Source organism: Eubalaena glacialis, chromosome 12 (assembly GCF_028564815.1).
Source record: "Eubalaena glacialis isolate mEubGla1 chromosome 12, mEubGla1.1.hap2.+ XY, whole genome shotgun sequence".
Classification (NCBI taxonomy): domain Eukaryota; kingdom Metazoa; phylum Chordata; class Mammalia; order Artiodactyla; family Balaenidae; genus Eubalaena; species Eubalaena glacialis.
Genome location: NC_083727.1, coordinates 3,678,992 through 3,703,836, shown reverse-complemented (window position 1 = coordinate 3,703,836; position 24,845 = coordinate 3,678,992). Strand labels below are relative to the sequence as shown.

At 39.9% G+C, this 24,845-nt stretch overlaps 1 protein-coding gene across 1 annotated transcript in view; it reads right to left on the bottom strand.

Annotated features, from left to right (window-relative positions):
- Positions 1 to 24,845, bottom strand: part of PDE10A (phosphodiesterase 10A) — a 292,932-nt gene that overhangs the window by 26,145 nt on the left and 241,942 nt on the right. The window contains 4 exon segments of the mRNA XM_061207662.1: positions 8,658 to 8,830; positions 18,120 to 18,275; positions 21,833 to 21,983; positions 23,542 to 23,625. Coding sequence (XP_061063645.1) covers positions 8,658 to 8,830; positions 18,120 to 18,275; positions 21,833 to 21,983; positions 23,542 to 23,625 — 564 coding nt within the window.

Below are 24,845 nucleotides of genomic sequence, written 5' to 3'. Positions count from 1 at the left end.
TTATTTATAATAATCTCTTACTGCCTCTTTTTGCCCATATTCTGTAACAGTATCCTCTCTGTTACTGTTAGTATTGGTGATCGGTATTTTCTCTTTTTCCTTACTTAGTCTTGCTGGGGGTTTATACATTTTAATCATCTTTTCAAGGCACCGACTATTGGCATCACTGGTTTTCTCTGTTGTTTGCTGCTCTCTGTTTTATTGTTCTGCTCCTCTCTTGATTATTCATTTCAAGTGAGGGTTTAATTTACTCTTCTTTTTCTAGCTGCTTAAGGTGTCATCTTAAAACACTGACTAACACAGGCATTTAAAAATAAACTTCTAGCTGAATCCTACAAATTGTGATGATAGTTTGTTTTCCCTATCATTCAGTTTGAAATAGTCTCTTATTTCCCTTGTTATTTCTTCTTTGATACATGAGTTATTTAGAGGTGTGTTGTTTAATTTCCACATACGTAGGGCTTTTCTACATAGGTTATTGTGATTTTTATTTCCATCACAATAAAAAATATTCTATGAATCCGATCTTTTGAAATTTATTGAGATTTATTTTAGGTATCAGCACACAGTCTATCTTATAAATATTCCATATGCAGTTGAAAAGAATGTGTAGTCATTTTTTAGTGTTCAGTGTATACAAAATAGGTTATGTTGACAGTGTTGATTTTTCCTTTGCCTTAGATTTTTATGTACTTGCTCTATAAATTACTTAAAGAAAAATGTAAAACTCTCTAACTATGGTTTTGTTTAGTTTCCTTTTCTGTTCTGTGAGATCTTCCTTCATGTGTTTTGCAGCTCTGTTAATTAGGTGCACGCACACATTTTGCAGTGTTATTTCTCTCTATGCGTTGACCCTTCTGTCATGGTGAATTATCCCTCTTACTGGCTCACAGTATTCTGCCTTCGAAACGACTTTGTTTGATACTACTACAGCCACGCAGCTTTTTAAAGGTGTCGGCATGGTATATCTTCTCCCATCATTTTACTTTCAACCTATCTGAGTCTTCCTATTTAGAGTGTATATTTCTTATACAACATATAATTAAGTCTTGTTATTTTATCAAGTCTGATAATTTTTGACTTTCAATTGAGGTATTAATCCATTTACGTTTAATTGTTAGTTTGATTGGGTTCAAGTCTACTGTCTTCATATTTGCTGTCCGTTTGCTGCATTGTGGGCTAATAAAATGTACTTTTTATTATTCATTTTTCCTCTTTTTTTAAAAAAAGCTATACTTTTATTTTTTCACGGTTTCTATACATTACAATATACATACTTATAACACATACATAAATTTAATATTGCTCCACTTAGCACTTCACTCTCACCCTTCACAAACATAAGAACCATACAACACTATAATTCTATGTACCCCTCATTCTTTGTGCTATTGTTTTCATATATTTAATCTCTACATATGATATAAACCTCACCTGAGTACAATTATTATTTTTGCTTTAATCACTCGTTTATCTTATAAAAAAATTAGAAGATATATATGAGAATTCATACATCATATTCTCTTTTGGACCCTTTTCTAAGGACCCAAAGTAGCATCCTTAGAAACAAAACAAAAAGTAAGCAAATACCCAAAGTATTTGGAAATTAGGAAATTCTTTTAAATTAACCTCTACATCAATGAGGAAATGGAAACAGAAATGAAAATTATCTAAAAACTAAGAAAAAGAAGAATGCTTCATCAAAAACTTGCAGGGTACAGTTCAATTAGTAGTCAGATAATAATACATATATATGTTTTGTTACGCAATTTGAGAAATAAGAAAAGGAACAACTAAAGTACAAAGAAGGCATAAAAATAAAAGTTAAAATTAATGAAAGAGCAAACACACACGAAAGAAATGATAAATTTTTAAAAAGTAAGTTTGTAAAAAAGAAATATTTAAAATGAAAGGGCAAATTTGATTAAGAAACAAAGGGAGAAATAAAAATATAAAATATTGAAAATCAGATAACTACAGATATAGTAAGATAAGTAAATTTTAAGTGAGAATAATATGTGTAAATATTTTATATGAATTTGAAAGTCTAAAGGAAAAATGATTTTCTAGCAAAATAAGTTGACCAAGAGGTGAAATAAAATGGAAAAGCCAAAACAAAACAATTACCTCAAACCACAAAAGAGATTAAAAAGTTTGTTAAAGATCTTCCATTAAAAAAATGTGCCAGACTGTAATGGTTTTACAAATAAATATTATTTAAGCTTCCCCAAATGGATATCTTTAGTTATTTAAACCCTTCTAGATCAGAGAGAAATTTAATTTCATAACTATCATAATCCTAATAGCAAATTATGATAGCATACAGAAAAACAACTACATGTCAATTAATGGATTCGACACAAACTTGCTAAAAAAGAAAAAAGCAAAAATTGATTTCCTTAGCATATTAAAAAAGTAATTCCATGGGAAACTAGAGTACAAGGAACTCAGTGGTAGCACAAAATTAGGAAATTTAAAAATCTATTAATAAAATAAGAAATCAATAACACAGAAATTAGGAAAATCATATTATCACTGAAATCTGAATATGAATTTGATAAAATTCCTAATAAAAAGTAATATAAACAAGAAACGAAGAAAAAAACTCATACATGATAAAAATGATTTACCAAAAAATATCACATATCACATAAAAAATTAAAATCAAACACATATTAGATATACTTGCTTTTTCACCATAATCCAATATTGTTTTCTAGGTTCTAATTATACAGTCAGATGAGAAAGCAAAATAGGTATCAATATCAGAAAAGTGGAACGAATGATATTTAACTGTAGATGATGTGAAAGTATGCCTAGAAAATCCAAGAGACTAATATTTTCAACTGACACAGAAAACAAAATAAAATGGCTAGAAAACACATTTTTAGAATTCTAGTAATGACGGAATAAATTCTGAACAAAATTTAAAAACAACTCATTGAAGGCAATTGAGTACCTAAAAGCAGGCAGAAACTGGAAGGGGTTCAAAACCTTTGGGCATAATCCACATTTATTAGCTTTTCTGCTAAGATTATGGCTCAGTTGGGGTATGAGACATTTAGAGGCCCCCAAAAAGTCACAGTATGGTGGAGAGGTTAGCATCTGGGGCTGTCAGAGCACATGGAATTTGAGGAGAAAGATCCTGGAAAGGAGAGAGCCACAAAGGCGATAGTCCCCAAATATGCATTCACATTTCCCTCAAATCCTTGGCTGGACCCAAGGACCAAGGCCAAAACAGAAACAGAACCACACAAAAAATGCTTAAGGCACATATCCATAAATTTAGGATAATCCGTGAGAAATTTAACTGGCCACTAGAATAAAAGTCAATTATCTTCAGAGAAGGATAACAGGATCCAGAAAGATAACAGAGAATACATATTATCCACAACGCAGCATATAAATTAAAAAATTACTAGACATCTAAAGAAAAAGAAAAATGTGTTCCATGACTCAGAAAAAAAAAAATAGTCAACAAAAAAAGACCCATAGAGGACTCAGTTGGTGGAAATGAAGACAAGGATTGTTAAGCAACTGATAGATATACTAAAGAATCTCCAGGAAAATATATACTTGGATACAATGGGTGAAGAGAGAGGAATTTTAGAAGAGACATAGAAGCTATAAAAATGAACCCCAAATAAATCTCAGAACTGACAAACCCAATATATAAAATAAATCACTGGATGGAATGGACAACAGATTGGCGAGAACATTAGAAAGGATCATTGAAATTAAAGGCGAATCATACCAAATTACCCAAACTGAGGCACAGGGAGGAAAAATGACTGAAAAAACAGTTCAGAGCCCTAATAACCTGTAAGACAGTATTAAGTGATCTATCATATGTGTAATTAGAGTTGCAGAAGAAAAATGACGGGTTGACAGAAAAAAATATTTGAAGAAAAATGGTTAAAACTTTACTAGGTTTTACTGTAATCAGCAGCCCAGAGACCCAGAAACCTCCGAGGAACTCAAGAAGGACAAATACAAGGAGGACACTGAGGCACATTATAAACAAAGTGCTGAAAAACCAAGGATACAGAGAACATCTTAGGAGCAGCCAGAATAAAAAGACATGCGACATATAGGAGAATAACAATAAGAATGACTGCTGACCTCTCATCAGGGAAAAAAGAAAAAGATGGAGGCCAGAAGACAACTGAATAACATTTTAAAAATGCTGAAAGAAAGCCTGTCAACTTAAAATCCTAAATCCAGCAAAAATATCTTGGAAAAGTGAAGCCAAAATAAAGGCGATAAACGAAGGCTGAAAGAATCTGCTGCCCAGACTGAGGTAAAATAATTACCAGACGGAAATCTGGATCTACACAAATGAATGCAAAGCATTAGAAATGGTATATATATGAGAAAATACGACAGATTATCTCTTTCTTTTTAAAAATTCTTTAATAATCAATTAACTATTTAATAAGTATTAGCAACCTGTGTGGTGTATACAACATATGTAGCAGTATAATATTTAACAACAATAGCATAAAAGACAAAACTGGGCATAACTGGATTCTGTCTTTTTAAGGTTGTTACATTGTACAGAAATGGAGTAATATTAATTCAAGGTGGACTGAAAAATGCAGATTCATGTAAACTCAAGAGCAACCACTTGAAAACATACAAGCGTAACAATAAAAGCCAACAGAAGATATAGAACACAACAACAAAGGAAACATTTCATTAACTCCAATGAAGACAGGAAAGGAAGGACAAAGAACAAAGGGTTACAGAGAAAACAAACAAGATAATGAGACAAACATAAATATAATTACACTAAAAGCAAACGAACTGACAGTCCTAAAGGAAGCAGCGACTGAAAGTCTCAACTACTGCTGATTACAAGACACATTTAAAATATAAGGATGCAGATAGGGTAACAGTAAAGGATTGGACAAGAATATGACATGCCAATAAGTAAGCATAAGAAAGCTGGTGTGGCTATTAGACACAGAAAACTTTAAGGCAAGAAGTATTACCAGAATAAAAAGAGACTTTCAGAGTGGCAAGAGGATAAATCATAGAGAAGACATAACAAATACACAAATGTATAAGCACCTAATAACAAAGTTTCTAAACACATGAAGCAAAATTGAGAAATATATAAACATTCATAACTTTTTTTATACTGGAAATTATATTTCCATTAGAAACTGGAAAAAATACATTCACAAGTGATAAAAGTTATAACATGACCAGTATAATTTAACTAAAAAAGTGATAGGATCTGTGTAAATAAACTATATAAAATGTTATTCAAGACTAAAAAGTCATGCCAATGCTTTTGGATGAGAAGCCAATATACTCTCATTTACAAGTGAAGAAATAAATGCGATATAACTGCAATCAAAATCCCAATGTGTATATTTTTAATTGAAAACAAACACGATAAAATATTCTTTTTCTTTTTTAAGTATTCACTATGAAGGAAATGAAGGGTCATGATGTCTATAATCTACAAGGAAGTGGCACAGTCAAAAAATAAATGCAAAAAATACGTTAAAATGTTAATAATTCTTGAATGTGGGTATGAGTATACATTTTAGTATAATTTCTACTTTTCTTAAGTTTGAAATTTTTCTTATAAAAATATAAAAAATGCATTTACTAAGTAACAATTTCCATGAAATTTTCGGAAAGTAAATGAAAGATGAAGATTATTTTACCAGGTATGTATGATAAATTTCAACATAGTTATAATAATCAAAACAGTATGATCACAGTCAAGGATTAGATAATTAACAATTACATGGCTTAAGGAGTCCAAAGAAGTATTGGAGTTTATACGAAACTTCAATTCAATTCAGTGGAAGAAAATAGATTGTTAATTAAATGGTATTGATTCAACCCATCAGGAAGAAATAAAGTTATGTTCATAAAAAGTATAACTCCAGAAGCATTAATATGCAAAGAAAATTTTAAGTACAATTTATATTACTTTGAGGATAGGGGAGGCCTTCATAAGCAAGACAGGAAACCAGATTTGATAAAAACAAATGAAAGATTTGGCTTCATGAAATTAAATTTCTTTGTATTTAAAATAAAATCTAAATAAAACTTTTGAAAAGCACCTAAGAAAATGTTTGTAACATATAACAGAGAAAATGTTAACATCCTTAACAAAAATATGGAATGCAAACTGATTTGTAAAAAAAGTAAAGAATTCAACAGAAATTACACAAAAGTTGTGAACAAACAGAAGTAGGAACAAAGTCAACAAACATGAAAAGATCTTCAATGCAGGGAGTTGTCAGAGAATGGCATACTTAAAGAGAAACAGTTTTCACCCTATGTGAGGAGAAGTGTGAATTTCTACAGTCCTTTTAGGAAATTTAACATGTATCTACATTTCTAGCACCATATGCGATGTGATATATATTTTTAAAGGACAGTAGATGACTTTATAAGAGTTTATTGCAGAATTATTTATGGTGCAAAATTCTAGAAACATCTGATCAATAGGAGGAAGGTTTAATGAGCCTTTAGCTAGTCCTTCATACTACGTGATGTCACATAACTCTTAAAAACAGGCAAGCATCTGGTATACCGTCGGCCCTGCTCATCTGCGGGTCCTGCATCCGCAGATTCAACCGACCTCGGATCCTGTAGTATGTTGCTTGAATCTGTACAGGCGGAACCTACGGATACGAGGGCTGAGGGCCGACAAAGGGATTTAGGGACTTGAACATCCACTGATTTTGTTATGGGGGTGGTGTCCTGGAACACATCCCCTGTGGATACCGAGGAAGGCCTGTAATCACGTTTTTGTTTAAAGACGTATGTTTGTGCATATAAACAGCTTAGAGTAAACAGAGGAGAATGCATGGTTCTGTTGGTTCTGCAGAACAGGACCCAGCGGACCCCCGGGTCTCTCATCCGTGCTGTGCGGACGGGAGAGTGACCCTATTAATCGTCCAGGGCCATTTTATACAAGGGACGTAATACCAGTATTCTGGTACCTGCAGGGGCTCCGGGAATGAACACCGACGGACGACTCTATTATTGTTTTCTTGTATATACCTGCACTCTTTGAATTCTTAAAACAAATATGCATCACCTTTAAAATTATTGAATCATCATAACTATGCAGTATACACCACTAACATGTATATATGCATTAAGCACCAAGTATAATATTACTTGCAATTAGATTTTAAAATTTTCTATTTTATAAGAATATTATTATTGTAATCATTTTGCTAAAATCATATGCAAGAAACTTGTTACTACTTACATGACTCTTATTTGTAACTTAAAAACAATGTATACACATAGTTTTCAGCAAGCCAAAGGATACTTTAACCCAGCGCATATTTCTCCAGTCTTATAATTGCCGTAAGAAAGAGAACTGTGGACAAACACCCGTTTCTACAGACACATGAAGACCGTAAATCAAACGCATCCCTTGGGCTGCAGGCGGAAGAGGGTGTGTTGTCCTGCATGACACTGACCCTTCTGCCAACCTGGGAGGGTGCTGGCAATGTGTCCAGACTGCCCTCTGTAAAATTAAGATGTATATTTTTTTCCTCAAAGAAGGTTCCCCATAAAAACTCTGATGATCATATTCTTGAAGAGGTCAACTTTATTTATTATGTATCTGTCTATAGTCATTTGTAGACCTAACGTTCTGTGTTTGGGGTACCTGAGTGAACTGCTTCTAAGAACTGAAAGCAGATTTCTCTAGAAAGAAATGTTATGATCAGTACCTTAATGGATCACAGAGGAGGTACACAAAGCACCCGAGCAAAAAAGAATAGATTCAAGTTCAGCAAGACTAGAATGAACCGATAAACAAGTGTTCCCAAATCTAAAGATAAAGATGGCATCACTTAAGATGGACTTAGTCAGACACGGAAACAGCAAAAGGAAAGTCTTACAAAGAAAAGCTGGTGGTAACCACCTACATACTGGCAAGGCCAAGAGGTGTTTTAGCCAGTGGACTGAAACCTAATGGACAGATGGGTGGACAGGTGCACAATGAAAACACCTGACACATTTCTGAATCCAGCGGGCAAGTCACGCCTTCTCAGAAAAAAAGGAATCAAACTACCTTAGCCTGATGCATTAGAACATTTAAGGAATCTCATTCTCTCTGTTCCGACCCCACGTTCAAACCAACTTTGGATTGCCACTTGGCTTCGTAAAGGATTGTGACCACGCTGAATGCCAATATTCTGATGCTTATAACTAGAGTGTATGTTTGCAGAGCAATAAAATGGAATTCAGGTTCTATATATCAATCGCATTGGCTTGGTGAATAAGATCTGGATTCTGATGAATCCATTTTCATTTCTTTTTGAGCCTGTGAGGTCAATGACCAAACGCTGGACTGTGGTAAATTCAAAGAGAGGCCTCTTGGAAAATGACTTCCCTTTAAAAGTACCCATTCCTATGTGACCAGTTGAAATTCTCATTCATATTTTAGTTACCTTCACAATACATTGTCAGCAATCTTGTCAAATAACGAAATACCCAAAGTAAATATAAAGCGCACATAAAACAAACAAAAAAAAACACATAAATTCTTTTTACATTTCTTTTTTCAAATATAAATTTATGCCAAATTACATTTTTGTTTTTAAATATAAATTTATTCCAAATAACACTTCCTGGGTTACTAAACTTTCAAAAATTATTTTTACCTATGTGATTGATTATTAAGGTTTAGCGATCCGGTCTGGTACATCTCTTCCAACTGTTTCCTGTTTCCAAAGTATAATGCAAGGTCTGTGGCAATGATGGCTTTGCGGATGATCTCAAGCACCTGTTCATATTCACTGGAGCTCAGGGTGGAGAAGATATTGTGCCCCTCCAACTAGGGAAAAAATACAAATAAACACCACCAATAACAAGCACAAGCTCCAATCTAACGACATTTTCAGTTACTTGAAACAACAGTCAGTCAATGGCATTTGGTCAGGATGGGTTTTGGGGGAACAAAAGGATAGTTTGAAATGACTAATGAAATTAACGTTTTGGTTTCTCTTCATGATACAACAGTGAAGCTACCACTTAAATGAACTATTTAAACTATGTAACGTGTCCCACCATAAAGTCCCAGTGATTTAAATATACACCTAGTTTGGGGATATTTCTAGTAAGGAATTAAAGGACTGGAATATGTAAAATATTTACGTAAAAGACTTTTCCTTTTAAACTAATTAAGAACTTCGGTAATTTTCACATTATACTGGAAGTTAATGGGCTTAAAAAGTCATCTATATCTTTGTTCACTTCCGCAAGCCTAACGATGAATAAACTGTTTTCTCCGTATCATAGAAGAAAATGTCCCAGGACCTGAAAATAAAATTTAGGCATATTAAAAACTCTCCCTACAGGCAAGAATGCTTTTACATAAAGCACAAATCCCTGAGGTGCAAAAACTGTAAGGCCATCCTGTCTTCTGTCCTCATGGGAGATGGACCCAGCAGATCATCACCCTAAACAAGACCAAACACTGGTCATTTGGATTCTGTTTTCTCATAATTATTCTTCTGTATATGAATCTTTTAAAAACTTTTTACAATAATTTCTTCCTCAGGATTTTGAGTTTTATTTGTAGTTGAGGTTAAAATGGGTCATTTTTGTCCAAACAAAAAAAGGTAGAGATTCAATTTGTGGGTTCATCAATTATTTTCTAATGATTGATTAGTCAACACAGTTGTACTATAAACTGATTTTTAACTGTTTCCGCTTGTCTTAAGCTACATATATTGACTGATAAATTACATGACAAACTTGAAATTATTAAAGTATATTTCTTTACAAAATCAGACATCTCACTAAGATATTGTCTGCTTCCTATTACTCTGAAATAAGGTTGTATGTGCCACATTTATTTTCAGTTATCAGAATCTTCCTGTATTATTTACTTTTAAGGTATTGTATTTATATTTAAATTATCCTATGATAAATGGAGTTAGTTCTAGTTGGTTCTTTTTCAGACAATGATAATAGCAAGGACATATTTGTAGAATGCTCTAAGGTTATAAAGCACTTTCAAACACATGATTGCACTTTCAAATTATAAAATTTAAATAAATCTTTGATATCTAATTGAAATGAAGTATTTGTTGAAGCATTAACAACATTTTTATTTGACTAAAGAAAAACTGCAGTGCTTGTATAAACTGGTTATTTCAGTAATTTTTAGTAATGTAATCTCATTTGAAGCAGCCTTCATAAATACAATAGGGCCAAAGAGGTGGACACGATAAGGACAGGACTTCAGCTCAACACAAGGAAGAACCATCTAAATGTTCAGAGTTACCAGGTGAACTATGCATGGGATGCTGTTTGTGGAGACATTCAAAACACAGGCTAGTTAGTAACTGATGGGGACAAGGGGTGGGGATTTAATCACTGGGAAGGTAATTAACTTCCAAGCCCCTTTCAACCTCAACTCTAAACTTGTATTGTACAAAGTTACAAGAAAGAAATCTTGACTCTGACTTGTGCTAAGAAACCTGCTTTGCTTTGACCATAACTCAAGTAAAGCAGCTGGCCTCTGCTTCAGCACTTAATGCCTTGTGACCTGGGCTCCCACCTCATAAACATGTTTCACATCGGACGTGTTTGGCTGGTACTCATGCACACATCTGCTCTTGGCAGGTCGTCTGAAGAGGAATCACGTGTGATATATATTTATATGATTTATTCTCTCATCACCAACAAACTATTAAATTACAGCACATAAAATATTCTCACGTACTGTTGGATTTTACGTTTTAACCTCTCTAAAATAGGGACTTCTTAGACTGGGTTCTATAAATTCTCTTGGGGACCACAGGGCAATGAACTCATTACAACTGTATATAGTATGTTGAGTGTGTCATCCATAAACACATGTTTTCATCAGATTCTCAAAAGTGTCCATGATCTAAGACAAGGTAAGACCCATTTTAAAGGATCTGTATATTCTGCTGGCTATTTCAGATTCATTATTTCTTTTTTTACTTTACTTTTCGATATTAAAGGGAAACTAGGTGGAAAAGTTCAGCAGTGAACCTTTATAATGAACAGCTGGACTACTTCCTTCAACATCTTACAAGAGTAAAGGGAATAAATGATAAACAAACAATAAATGGCCCCTTCCTTTCAAGAGAATATAGTATATATTTATCAACACTTTGCTCCTACCAAAACAAAAGGGAGATACAGCAACCAAGAATAGCAGATAAACGGCTGAAAACGTTTTGAAAGCTCCAATTTCACATTAGTTAACAACCTAATAAAACCTCATAAAATAATAAGATGCTTTTATATACCAACTGATAAGTTTATTATAACTAATATTCCAGGTTACGTTGTTTAAAGTTTATACTAATTCAAGGCAGTTGATCCCATGTTGTATCAATCAAGCATAAAATAACAAGCATTTTATACCCAGAAATGTTTCTAAAGCCCCAAAATAGGGAAGGAGCATATAATTCTTACGTCTGTGAAAGGTTACGAGTGGGCTCTGTTTGTAAAGGCTCAGCTACTTGATTTGTGAGATATGTACGAGAGAATATAAACAACGCTGAAACGGTCCTGATGCTGAGAGACTTCTCGGGGACACACTTTAAGGTCTTTAAGGTGGATGGTCTTTAAGGTCCCTCCTAACTCTCAAACATGATGGGTCTAAGGATTCTCAGCATTCTGACTCATGTTGGAGCACTGCTTTCTTGCCATAGCTGTATCTTTCCCACCACAAAATGAGGAATGTATGTCTCATTGAGCAGATATTCAGTCTGTGGTGTTTCTCTTTGGGTAAGGATATTAGTAGTTTAGTACCTACTATATCCAAGGTCCTAAACACCGTACGTTCATTTTTTTAAGGCGTTCACTGTTCAGTGGTACACAAAACATAGAGTGGCATGGTCCCCGCGAATGAGGTAAGTGAAGACCATGGGAGCACGTGGGACGCTCTTCTTGGTGGCGACGTGAATTCTGAAGGACCAGTCGGAGGAAAGGCAGGAGCAGCGTGGGACCCTGTGTGCTTGGTGGAAGCACAAATGCTTCTGTACGGCTGAGGCAAATTTAATACAGAAACGGTAAGAACTAAAGTAAAAGTTTTTTCAAAAGGCCTGGATGCAGAACTGAAATATTATATGGAAAGTAATAAGGAGCCACTGAGGATTAAGGAGGTGGTTTTTAGAGCACTCCCTCCGGCAACAGCGTGGGTTGAGGTGGGTCAGAACAGGGGCAGAAGGGCGCATGATCAATCTTTCCTCAGCACGCTTTTAAAATATTACCATTAATCATACGTAGTTCTCCCCAAAGCCCTACTGTGCTGAGCTCTACAAAAGAGATTCTCCTGGAAGGGCTTTGGAGCACAGATTTCAGTATCTGCATGCCAGCCGGTCCAGACCTCACTCCCCAGCAACCCTGCCCCTACTGGGCCGTGAATCACTATCACAGGGGCAACAGGCAGAGGCTGAATCATTCTGGGGCTTCAGGATGAAAAAAGTCAATGACACAACTAATCGTTTCAAGCATTCACAACAATGATGCCTTTAAAAGATACATAATACTTATTTTGACATTTAATTGTCCACCGCATCAAACCATATACTAGGAAACATGAGAGTACTATAATTAAGAACACAAGTTTTAGAATCAAACAACTCTGATTTTTAATATCCTCTGCCCCCTACTAGCTGTGTGACAATGAACCAGTTACTTAACCTCTTTGATGCACATTACTCTTATTTGTAAAATGGAAATGAATAATAATACTTGTCTCATAGGATACCATAAAAATCAAATGTACTGATACGTGCAAAATTCTTAAGTTTCTGGTATATAGGAAGTACCTAATAAATGATGAAATGATTACCATGATGATGGTGGTGATGATGATAAAACCTACCAGTAGAACTTCTGCAGTCAGAGTTGAAACAGGGAGAGAGAGAAGGAGAAACAAACAAACAAACCGATATGCCCAGAATTGAATTGGACGGCCAGAGAACACTTCTATCTATTTAGAATACATCTGTAGAAAAGGATAGACTTAGGCTAACCTCTGTAATAAACTAATACATTTTAGTCTAGAAGCAGGGACAGTGTTGAGTGTAAGTACAACAATTTTGCTATAATTGCAACAGACAACAGTAAATTCTACCCACTGCAGATGGATCTGGCTGTGTCACAGAAATGCTACTGCTATAAAAAGTAATGAAAATGTCATGGGATCCCAAAATGTTGGGATAAAGATAACTTTTTAAAAATGTAAACATATTTCAAAAGCACTAGATGATTTAAGATGAATGGAATGATGAGAAATTTTTCTTAATAATGAGAATAACCATTCCTAATTGGTCTGTTTTCTAAAATTTTGACTTCTGCATACCTAACGTGGGGTATTCACAGAAGGCAAAAGACAGAAAAAGGGGAGCTTCAATATTCAAAGTAATCATTAACATCTTATTATGAAATATAATTTGACTATTAAAATGAATATTAATTACGAATATTAAATAAAGGAATGTTCAATGAACATTAAAATGGATTTAATATTCTAACGCTAATGGTTCTATCACCGTTGCTAAATAAAAACACATGGGTAAGTTTTAGGTCGGAACACAAAGCTTTACCCACTATCTTGTCACTGTCTACATAGAACAGTCTACTCACCTGAAGTGATTCCACGTACGCTCCACCATTGAGCCACCTACACGCTTTGTCCTAAGGAGACATATCTACTCAGTTCCCCCTAAATAGAACCTGGCAGTTACCAGTGGCCAAACATTGCACACATTGTTTTGCCTTCTCTGACTCTTAGGTCCACATTCTTATCTTCACGTGACCACCACCACCCACGTCCACAGACCCGGCAGCAGGCCTGCGGGATGGAGATGAACGAGGGGCAGCGACTGTCCTCACCGGGCTTACAATTCAGAGGAGAGGGAGGCTAAACTCACAAACAGAAAATTTCAATACCACGTGAGAACTCTAGAATACGTGTATGTTTAAGGGACTTGGGGGCCATGTGGAAAAGGCACACAACTGTGCCCCAGTTATGTGGAGACGTCATAAAATACTTTCCCTGGAGGAGGTACTGCCTGAGCTGAGCCTTAAAGATAAGGAGAAGCTGGCCACCAAAATAGAAAACGTTAGACAATGCAGAGTTAAGAAATGGTCTGGAACTGCAAAAATATGGTAGATACAGTAGTCCTGGAACAGGCAGAGGCCATTCATAAAAGACTTGTATATCAATTAAGAAACAAAATTTATTCTTGAGGCCATGGGACCCACTGGTGACTTTTAAAAAGGAGAATAACATGTTCAGACATATATTTGGAAGATAAATTTGAGAATCACAAGTTTGGGGAAATGGTGATCAACATGGGGGAAAAGGCAGTCAAACAGACAACGTCTAATGAAGGCAGAATTTGGGATGTCACTCGGGAAAGGTCCTTGATGGACATGTAGGAGACTGTACGCTCAGAGGGACCAGTTCAGCATCTACTACAGGCGCCAGATGGGAACTCCTTCTCCCCTGAATGCTCCTCACGGCCTGGACACAGCCCCAGGCCCCAGTCACTGGGAACACAGTCCTGAGGCCCAACGCTGAGACAAGGAGCAGCTCAGCAGAAGTTAAGAATCTGAACTTATCTTCCCTCTAGATGCTTTCACACTTCTCCTTACTTCATTCCTGACTTAATCTCCCCCCACTGCCCACTCGGGGCGGGGGTGGGGGAGGGTGGGAACTGCCCACTGCCCACTGCCCACTGCATCTTTCTCACTGTGACGAAAGTGAAGGCAAGTGTGAACGAACATACACCCTTCCTGCCATGCTGTACTGTGAATAGTCCTGTGTTAGTGTGTGAAGGACTGAGGTTAGCTTTTAAATATACTTCCCCTTTCTGTTTGCTGAGGTTGCTGTGGTCACACAGGGGGCCTCTTCCCCACGCTTCCCCAGTCGCCCAGATTATCCCATAAGTAATTGCGGCAACAACACTGAAAGTCAGCATTCGGGTTAACAAGACTGTGGTCTGTAGACACACACACACGGCTTTGAGGTGGCCTCATGGGGAGCCATCTCTAACCATCATGGTGAATTTTTTAATCTCCTCTTTGGCCACGTTGCCAAAGGATGAACAGTTCTGGGACTGCGCGCTCCTCTGTGTGGCCGGAGTGCTGGAGACGGCCTGCGGAGATGAGGATGGCCGTAGGAGAAGCCTTTCACTACCGTGACCACCGGGCGGACAGACCTATCAGAGGGGTCTGTGTGATGTAACGACATATTGTTCCGTCTGATAATTCAGTGGCTGGATGTTGAAATTAAATTTTACTCTCAGCCAAGGATATCACCTTAACTGGTCAAGTCTGGAAGTGTCCTGACAAAACTTCAAACTGGCAGGGCTTGGTGACTGGAGCTGGGGGCAGGGTGAGGGGGAAGGGCTCTAACACGGTCACTGACCCGTGGGGTGAGTGAGGCACCATCACGGGAGCCGTAAAATAACTCAGCACGATTTTGGCCACACTGAATGCCAAACGCAGTTCAAGCGTCTGGAAACAGAACCTCACGGTACCCCAGGCTGACACACAGGCGTGAGAGCCACGGCCTGTTAGGATGGCTGGGACCCCAGGAGGCCGGCCAGGTGGAGTGGCAAGAAGATCAGCTTGAGGGCGGGGCTGTGGACACAGCAGGCATTTGTGCTTTTGTCATTGCTGTCCCCCGGGCCTGAAACGTGCGCTGGCAGCCGCGAAGCAGTGAATAAATATGTTCGCTATTGAAACGAATTTCAAGAGGCAGTTAGATGGATCTGAGAAGCAAAACTCAGAGGAGTTATCATGAGCATGTACCATCAGCAGATTCTAGAGATTTCCAGAAAATGAAGGAGCCCTCTGCCATTCTCCTGCCCATGAAGATGGGGCCATGAGTTTATGCCCCCTATGTTTCTCCCTGTCACAGCTCACACAGGAGGTGTTGGTCAAGCCAGCATACAGATTCAGATTTTAACTGGTGGGCTGGACCTGCGGCCATGACGGTTCTTCTAGCCGGCTTCCCACCCCAGTCGTCCGTTGAGAACCTCACCTCTCTAAAGACACAAGAACCAAGGTGCCCTTATGTTCCCCCCACCAGTGACTGAAATGCCTTCTCTAACACTCGGAATCTAACTACCCTCCAACAACTCGGTGGATGCCAACAGCGTGCTTGAACTTCATTCACTGCCTGAGTTCCAGTGACGACGCTCTGATCATTCTAGGAACGCCGCATCATGTAACACGGAACCCCCCCCCCCCCCGTGGCTGGGGGTTTGCTGAAAAAGAGACAAACCGCTCTGTGCCACCTCCACTGTCAATGGCGGCAAACGGAGCAAGTGTTCCTGCTGGAAGTCTTCCTTGGCTGGGTCAGACCCTCTCCATCCCTTCTGCTTTGTATCACTGCTGTATCACACAGTTTATGTCTTATTCCATCCAGCAGCAATGGAATAATCCATTGCAACCCTGGCCTTTGTAAAAACTAATTCTCTTATATTTAAAATAGGTTTTCTGAGGGAACTTTATGAAGGCTATTAAAATTCATTTGCAGATTAAATTCAGAAATGCTGCCATAGTCATATGTATGAATTCATTTAGGACACAGGATGCACATGGGACCCAGGGAGTCCTAATTATTTCTAAATGAAGGCATCCTGATGTCATTTCTGGCATATACCCTTCTTCCTGGGCAAATAAATAGCCTAAGGGGAAAGTAGATATAAACTGTCATAAAGTTTTATAAATGTCTATTTAAAAAAGCACGTTTTAATGCATGTGTGTGTTAATATAAATGTGTGTGTGTATATACACCTATTATATACACACATATATAGGTACACACATATCTATATCATGCACACATACACAAACACACACACATATACATCTATCCACACACATCTTTTATCCTGCTTAAATCTCTAGGTATGTATGTATGTATCTATCTATCCAGCCAAACATACACAACATAGATCATTTAAAAAATAAAGTATTGGTGCTAAGGGAACATCGGGAATGGTGACTACCTATTGCTTTGGATAGAACCATTGCAAGGTTCTATTGCAAGGGACAGAACCAGCCCGGGAGCAAGGGGGACATTCAGCCACCTGCCGGATATGACTCCGTATCTGACAGACCTTTCACTCTACCCCGCAGGTCATCAGAAGAGCGCCTGCACTTCAGTAAGCTCACCATTTACCTTCTCAGTCCTGAGGAAAGGGGGCCTGACCACGTAAATGTTGCTGGGTTTTGTAAAGATCTGAGTGTGCAGCACTATCAACCACTGGGACAGCTGCGACAACGAGGAGGCACTAGGAGAAGCTACGGAGAGGAGAACAGCCCTGGGCGGTCAGGGGAGGCCTGGGCTACACAAGAGAGGAAAACTGCACCAAGTGGCAAACACCCTTCTGCTTCGCAAGACGCCCACAGCCAGGCGCTGCTGAGGTCCTGCCGGGGCTTTGCGTCACAACCTTGAAAATTCCAAATCCTTCCCGTAGACACGTAATCAGAAGATCTAATGAGATTTCTCTTCCTATTTTGAGGTGCTGACAGTGAGAGGAAGAAACGGGGTCCACTATTCTTAAGTCAAACACGGATCATATTTTAAAAATTGTCTGTGAGAGGAGTCAAAGCATTACGCGTAAGGCGATAGTTACGTAGTTAAGATGCCTTTGTGAAAAAGGTTTGAAGTGAAGAAGGAGCGTACGTATCTCACAGAGAAGGGAGACCTGCCAGCATCCAGATCAGTCACTAAGGACATCTTAAAAGCAAGAAAATTCAATTTAAAAACACACAAAAGAAAAAATAAAAGAACTTCAATGCACTTAAAATCTTGTCTGCCTAACGTTCAAGATTCGCTGTTCAACACATCCTGGTTCAAGAATATGATGATCCACATAGATTAAATTAACTATGTGAAACAAACTTTGCCTTAGGGTATAACGTACTTAAAAATCAAATGTGATTGCAAAATATATATAAATCTTTTTAAAAAGGTTTTACGATAAAATGTAGCTGCTGTTTCTAAAGAAAGCCAGAAGAATATCCCTCTTTTACGTATAAACCGTGGGTCTGTCTGACAAGACGACGTACACACGGGGCAGCGGGCAGGCGCGTGGCCCTGGGCGCCTCACCTGAAGGATGGAAACGGTCTGGGAGAAGTGGTGCTGTTCCATGGTCGACGTGGAGTATAGGGCTGCGAGGGGGTGGTCGAATTTCTGCAGGTAGCTGTTACTGAAGCCCCTGTGGTCCAGGTCATGGCACAGACAAGCAATTAGCAGTCCCTTGCGCTTAAGGAGAAACCACAGTGCACAGATGTTCAAAACAAAGAAATGGGACATGAGGAAAGTTACGGTTAGTATTCTTATCACACCGACTTCTGTCACTGATGCAGCCAACATGCTCATGAACGCCTGAAACAACAGATAATCTAACTTCTTTTTTAACCAGTTTCTTTGTCTTTCTGCTTATGAACTTAACAGTCAAATTATTCTTGAGTTTTCCTGATCGACTCTGGTAAAAAGTGTGGGTGGTATCAAATTAAAGCAAATGTTCCAAAGAATCACAGATAAAGCAAGTCTGCAAAAGGTGAGGACAGTATCAGTTCTTCACTCAAAAATCTATTCAATATTAAATTCTAACGATGTTACTGCTATCATAAATGAGGAATATAGCAAGTAAATCATAAAGCATGTGAAAAGCGGCAAATTGTATAGAAAAAGATAAAAGGAAGAGCAGGCTGAAGGGGACAGGTGAGAGGCGGGTGGCTGTGATGTACAGCAGTTAGGATGGGCCTCAGACAGGCAGAGGCGCAGGTGACGGGGAGAAGCAGCCGGCTCCCGGGGGCGGGGGCGGGGGCGGGGCTTCAGCCAGCGCACATCCTGGCAGGGGTGCCTGCCCGAGAGTCACAGGACCAGAGTCACATGACCAGGACTGACCACTGCGGGGGCTGCGGGGAGAGGAGGGCAGCGAGGACCGGCAGGGCAGGGCAGGGGAGGGTAAAGGTCTTGTATCATTTGTGATCCAGGGACCCATGGCGGGGGGTGGGGGGGGGGGTTTGGCAGCGCAGTGACATCGTCTAGCTGACGTTCTTTAAAGATCCCCGCGCTGGCCACTGTATGGAGAACAGACTTGAAGAGGGTGGGAGAGACCTGGGGGCGGGGGGAGGCTTTCGTCGGGACTCAGGCAAAACATAACAGAAGCTTAGACCACGACGCTAGCAACGCAGGCTTAGGAGACATGACTAAAGTCTGGAAGATTCTGCAGGCAGAGTGAACAGAGCTTTCTGGCAGGCCGGGCATGAGAAGAGAGGAGGGCAGGACGGCGAGCGGGGGAGGGGAAGCCAAGCCTGAGGGCCAGGCCGTCAGCCTTAGACGCTGGTGGACGGGCTCGTCACTGAGAAGGGAAAGTTGAAGGGGGAGCGGGCTGGAGGAGCGCTCGGGAACCGAGGGTGCTGGGGGTCCTGGGAGCCACGTGAGAACAGCGACGCAAAGAGGAAAACAGCCCTGACCCTTGGACCCGCACGGCCCCTGGACCAGAGCATTTTCTGGGGTGTGATGGAGCTGGTTTCAGAGAAAAGGGGAGGAGAGGAATTGCAGGCGGCCAGCACAGCGACTCCACCAGGGGCCGGCGGCAGAGAAGAGCCTAGAAACCCGGAGGGGGCCGAGCGGAGAGGCAGAGGCGGAGGGTGCAGTGAGGTGGAGGTCACAGCCTGCGACCTGCACGGGATGCAGAGCCTGCGGAGGACCCAGCGCGGAGGGAGCGAGTTAACGGGGGTGGGGGTGGGGGTGGGGGTGGGGGGGGGTGGGGGTGGGGGTGGGGGGGGTGGGGGTGGGGGTGGGGGGGGTGGGGGTGGGGGGGGGTGGGGGTGGGGGTGGGGGCGGCGGGAGGGAGAACCGCGAGGGCAGGGACCTCTGAGACCAGGGCAACTGGCAGCGCGGCGCTGGACAGGAGCCCGGGCAGCATCGGAGGAGGGCGTGAAGCCGCAGCGCGCGGAGCCACCTGCCGCGGGGCCGATGCCTGCAGAAAGCCCCGCAGATGCACTGCGCCTGCGCCCTGCTGCTGCCTTAGTCTCGCCGGGCCGCGCTGGTTTCTCCTGCCACCTAATGGGCAGGGAGGTCGCCCCGGGCACCCGCACCCCTAAACTATGCGGTAGGCAGGGGACCAACCCTAAGTGTTCGGAGGTCTTAAGACACTGAACTCTGTATGTTCTGGGGGTCGTTTTGTTTGGGGGCTGTTCCCATATTTTATGCTGCACCGTCAGCCATAATGAATCTGGTAAGAAATGTCAAGGTTGTAAAATCTGGCACAATAGATAAAAGCTTTCTAGTTCCTTTTAACCTATTTTATTTGTACTGACGTTCAATGGTTTTGTCAAGTGTATGCCAGAATCAAGCATCTGAAAATAACTTACAAAGTAAAGAACTACCTTTGTTAACTTTTCCTTTAAAAACATCAAACGATCATTTCTAAAGCTCTACTAGAGATTACATATGCACCTTATAAAATATATTTTAAATACTTATGTATGTTATTTTGGGATTATTTTTAGCCAAAAGACCTGAAGTTTCTGGAGAAACAGAATGATATAATTCTAGAAACTTAAATGAAAGTCAATATGTAGTATAGTAACGAAACTTATCTCACTTGTCTTAAAAATTTTCCATTTTTGAATATAAATTTTAATATAATCCAAAAGAATAATTTCTATAATTCTCAAGCTTACAGGCTAACCTTTGGCAGAAAAGATAATAAAATTGCTTTCTTAAAAGGAAGTGAATGGAGAAATACTGAAATTTTCAAAAATATGGGGTTCAATGAGATGGAAAATTGTTTAGAAAAATTTATATTAAAAAAGAAAAAATTTCATCGTGTGTGTGTGTGATAAATAATAAATTATTTATTAGGCTAAGCCCCATCTAAAGATTATTAATAAAAAAGGAACGTTTTGACTCTTTCTTTACAATAGCTTTTTTTTTCTAAAATGCATCTTTCACGTTTCCCACCCAAATTGTGAATTTGGTCTGACAGGATGGAAAGGACAGGACTGGACCTCAGGGTTCTAGTGTTGGTGGACGTGACCTTGGGAGAAGCACAATTTCTTTATCACAGAGATGGCAGCTCCCTTTCTTCACGTGTCCCGAAGCAGGAGGAGAGAAGGGTGGATTCGAGTTAGGGCTTTCATAGGGCTGCTGGGGCCTTGTGGAGAGAGGGCAGCGAGGCCATCAGGAAGGTCCCGCCTGGGAGGAGCACAGCTGGGGCGAAGGCGCCCCATTACCAAATGCGGGCTGGGCATTCAAGGAAGGGGCTCGACAGTGGTGCATGAATGGACTAGGTGTCCCCAAATCTTCTCTGAGTGTGTCACCAACTCCAAGTCCGTAAAGTCCGGTGAATCAGTGGAACATCACCGAACCCCTGTTCCCTTATGCTAGAGAAGGTCAAATACGCATTTATGTTTTAATTGTATTTAATGCTCTGGGTTCTCAGATGGGTAGGATATGTCTCCATTATCCGGGGCATAAGGGCGAAGAGAACAATTCACTTTGTTTACATCCTTTCAGAAGAATTCAGCTTTAATAGGGAAGAAGGACTACAAAAATGAGTGTTTCCTTGAGGGATATTTTGATGAAGTTGGAATTTCCGTATCTACATTCCTTATACAAAATAATAAGGAAAATGCTTGGGTACAGCAATTTAAAAAGTGTGCTTCTGTGAATTTACGGAACCAAAATTTGTCCCGGAATGACATAGAGTCGCCTAACTATATCATAGATGTACTCCAGACATAGAGTACTTCAACCCACTCAGGTTATTTGAAGCGGGAGAAAGACAGCGTGTGCACACCCACCTCGAGTTCGGTGAAAAGCCCGTGGTTGTTCTGGAGTATGGCGTACATGCAGTGTGCCACCGTGACCGCGTGCTTCCAGTTGTGGTAAGGGACCCGACGATAGTTTTTCTTCACAGACATGATAAAACGACACAACTTTTCAAGCTCAAAGCTGTGTGGAAAAGAAATTGTCATGAGAGAAACTGGTAAAGAACCAGTACGTTCCAGGAGACAACTAGATGTGCACGTCTGTCCCGCACACGCTTGCACGGGTGAACACTTCCGCGGGGACTGGATGTGGGAGTACGGCGCCCTCACTCACCACCTCCCCACTGCTTCTCCAGCCAGGTGACGGAGGAAGACTCTTTGGTGGCTTGTGCTCTGCCACGGTAACGGGCCCACCGGGGAGCAAATCCCACAATCAGCTTGCCGTTACCCATCATGAATGCCCGCCACCTCTTCCTTAGCTTTCAAGCATCTCCTGCGTCCCATAGTGCTCAAAAGACAACAGCATATCATCATCCTGTTCAAGGATATTTTTAGCTAAGTTTTTCCAGAAAGCATATTCAGATTCACAAACTGCAAACATGCATGCTGTAAGAATTTCCCAGGTCAGTGATTATCCTTTCAAGAGGAATCCAAATTACCATGGGACACTCAAATTATTAAGCGGTGGTAGCACATGGCTATATCCAAATCTTGACGCAGTCCATGGAAGAATATGACGTATTTTATCATACAATATGGTTATAAATTTTTATATGTATCATGTGTTTACACGTATTGAAAGCCCCACCAACTCTCTCAGTGGATTTAAGGCAGCTTAAGACAAAGGCATATCAATATGAAACAGGGCTCCCCGAAATACCAAAGAGATGAGAGTCCATAAAACCTCTAAATACATATAACCTTTATCTTTCTCCACTGAAAATTTTCAAATGTCCCTGAAGTGTGAGGTATGTGATTTTAAGAGTTTCAACTGGTCAAACTCTCAATTGCTATCTAAGAAATAAGTGGCATTAGTTACCCTGTGTGCATCCTTTTGAGAAAATAATTTATAAAAGTCGCTGATGGAAATAAGAGAAAACACAGAATTGAACAGGAAACAAGTGACAATTTAGTTCTAGAGAAGCTAAGAGCCTCTAGAAGCCACTTTATGACTAAATTAGTAAAAAAAAAAAGAGAAAAAGAAAATCATTCCTTGCATTTTAAGTATGTGTTTAAGCTGTAAAAAAAAACCCACCAGATACAAAGTCATGAAAGGCCTCTAGGACAGGCCACAAGGAGAGGAGAGAGATTTGCAAGGAAAGGGCAACATAACTTCATTACTAACAAAGGACTAGACTTTGAATTAGGAGACCTGTTTCTTTCGCACTTGTTTTAACTGATATATCGAAGTTAAAGGTGAAAGTCGATGTTAAATGTGTATGTACATTCCAAAACACACCTAAAAACAGTATGCAATTATGTTGAGAAGTAACCCCTATCTCTTTTAGCTCCACCTATATTCTTCTGATCACCTGGTTAGACCTGGTCGTTAACCAAGGGGCAGCCTCTGAGGGAATCTAAAAAGGCTGCACATTTGTCCAATAATCTCAGACTTTTTTAATTTAAATATCTAGAAAAACAATTTCTATATGGCATAGTTAAGGTAATTATCAACCAAGAAAGTGGCGAGGCACTTAGGTAGGGGTGGAGGGTTTTAAAGCAAGTGTGTAGGTCACGCCTACCAGGCTGTCCCACAGGACCGGTGGACCATGTAGACGAAAATTCCAGGCCACATGTTTTCAAAGGGACCAATGTCAAAGTGGAACCTGAAATAAACAGAAAGCACAGGTCATGAGTAAATGTAATTAATTAGGATAAACATAATAACAAGTAAAGGGAGTAATTTAACTTTTTGCCTATCAAGAGACTAAAAAAATACTGGGAGTTCGGCCCCCTCTTCCTGCCTTTCTCAGTCACATCTCTGTGGTATTCAAAGGTTTCCAGGAGGAAATTCCACACATTCCCTCAGGAACTTAGTCCAAGATTTAAGCCATTGCTTAATTCTTTATTAAGCAATCTGTAAAAAAGGAATGTTGTGTTTGTTATCAGAGCAATGACAAAGTCCAAAATAATTATATTATGAGCCCTACACATACACTACACAACTCATAGATACGGGGGAGGATCTCATCTGAAATTTTCTGAGAGATGAAAATTAGTCTATTTCCTATTTTAATCCAGAGAAAAGTTTCATAAATATTAACATCCAAAGTTATTACCTATTTTTCATGTGCTAATTTGGTTACAAACATTTAACCCAAATAAGCAGAACGGGAAAGTATTAAAAGAGACCATTTTCCTCTCGTTACAGCACTTCTGACACCAAATGTGTGAGTTTTCCACACCAAGCAATTCTCCGGTTCTCCGCAGACGCCAGCTGATTTCCTGCAATTCAGTTCAATTCTGTCACTACCTGGAGTTGATGCAGACCCCCAGAGGTTAGGGGCGCAGGCCCACAGGCTGCCCCCACTTGAAACGTCAATCACAAGCCCAGGCCACCCACACTTCTAATCCATCGGCTGTTCCCACAGCCCCTCCTCAGGTCAGATGATGCACTAGGACGGCTCCGGAACTCAGGGAGCCACTTCGTTTACTACTACCGGTTTATTATGAGGGATACACGCAGGAAGAGCCAAGCAAAAGAGGTGCACAGGGTAAGGTAGGGGGGAGGGTTGTGGAGCTCCCATGCCTCTCTGGGGGCACCCCCTTTATAGCACCTGATGCCTTCACCAACCTGGAAACTCGCCGAACCCCTTGGTTAGGGTTTTTTGGAGGTTCCAGTACATGGGTACTGTTGACTAAATCACGGATCACTGGTGATTAGCTTAATCCCCAGTTCTCCCTGGAAAGGAGTCCAAGAGTAAGGCTGACTTCCAACCCTCTAATCATATGCTGGTTTCTCTGGCAACTGGCCCTCATCCTCCGAGAGCCACTCAGAAACTCAGGGTGGCTGAAAGAGGTTTAATATGAGTAACAAAAGATGCCT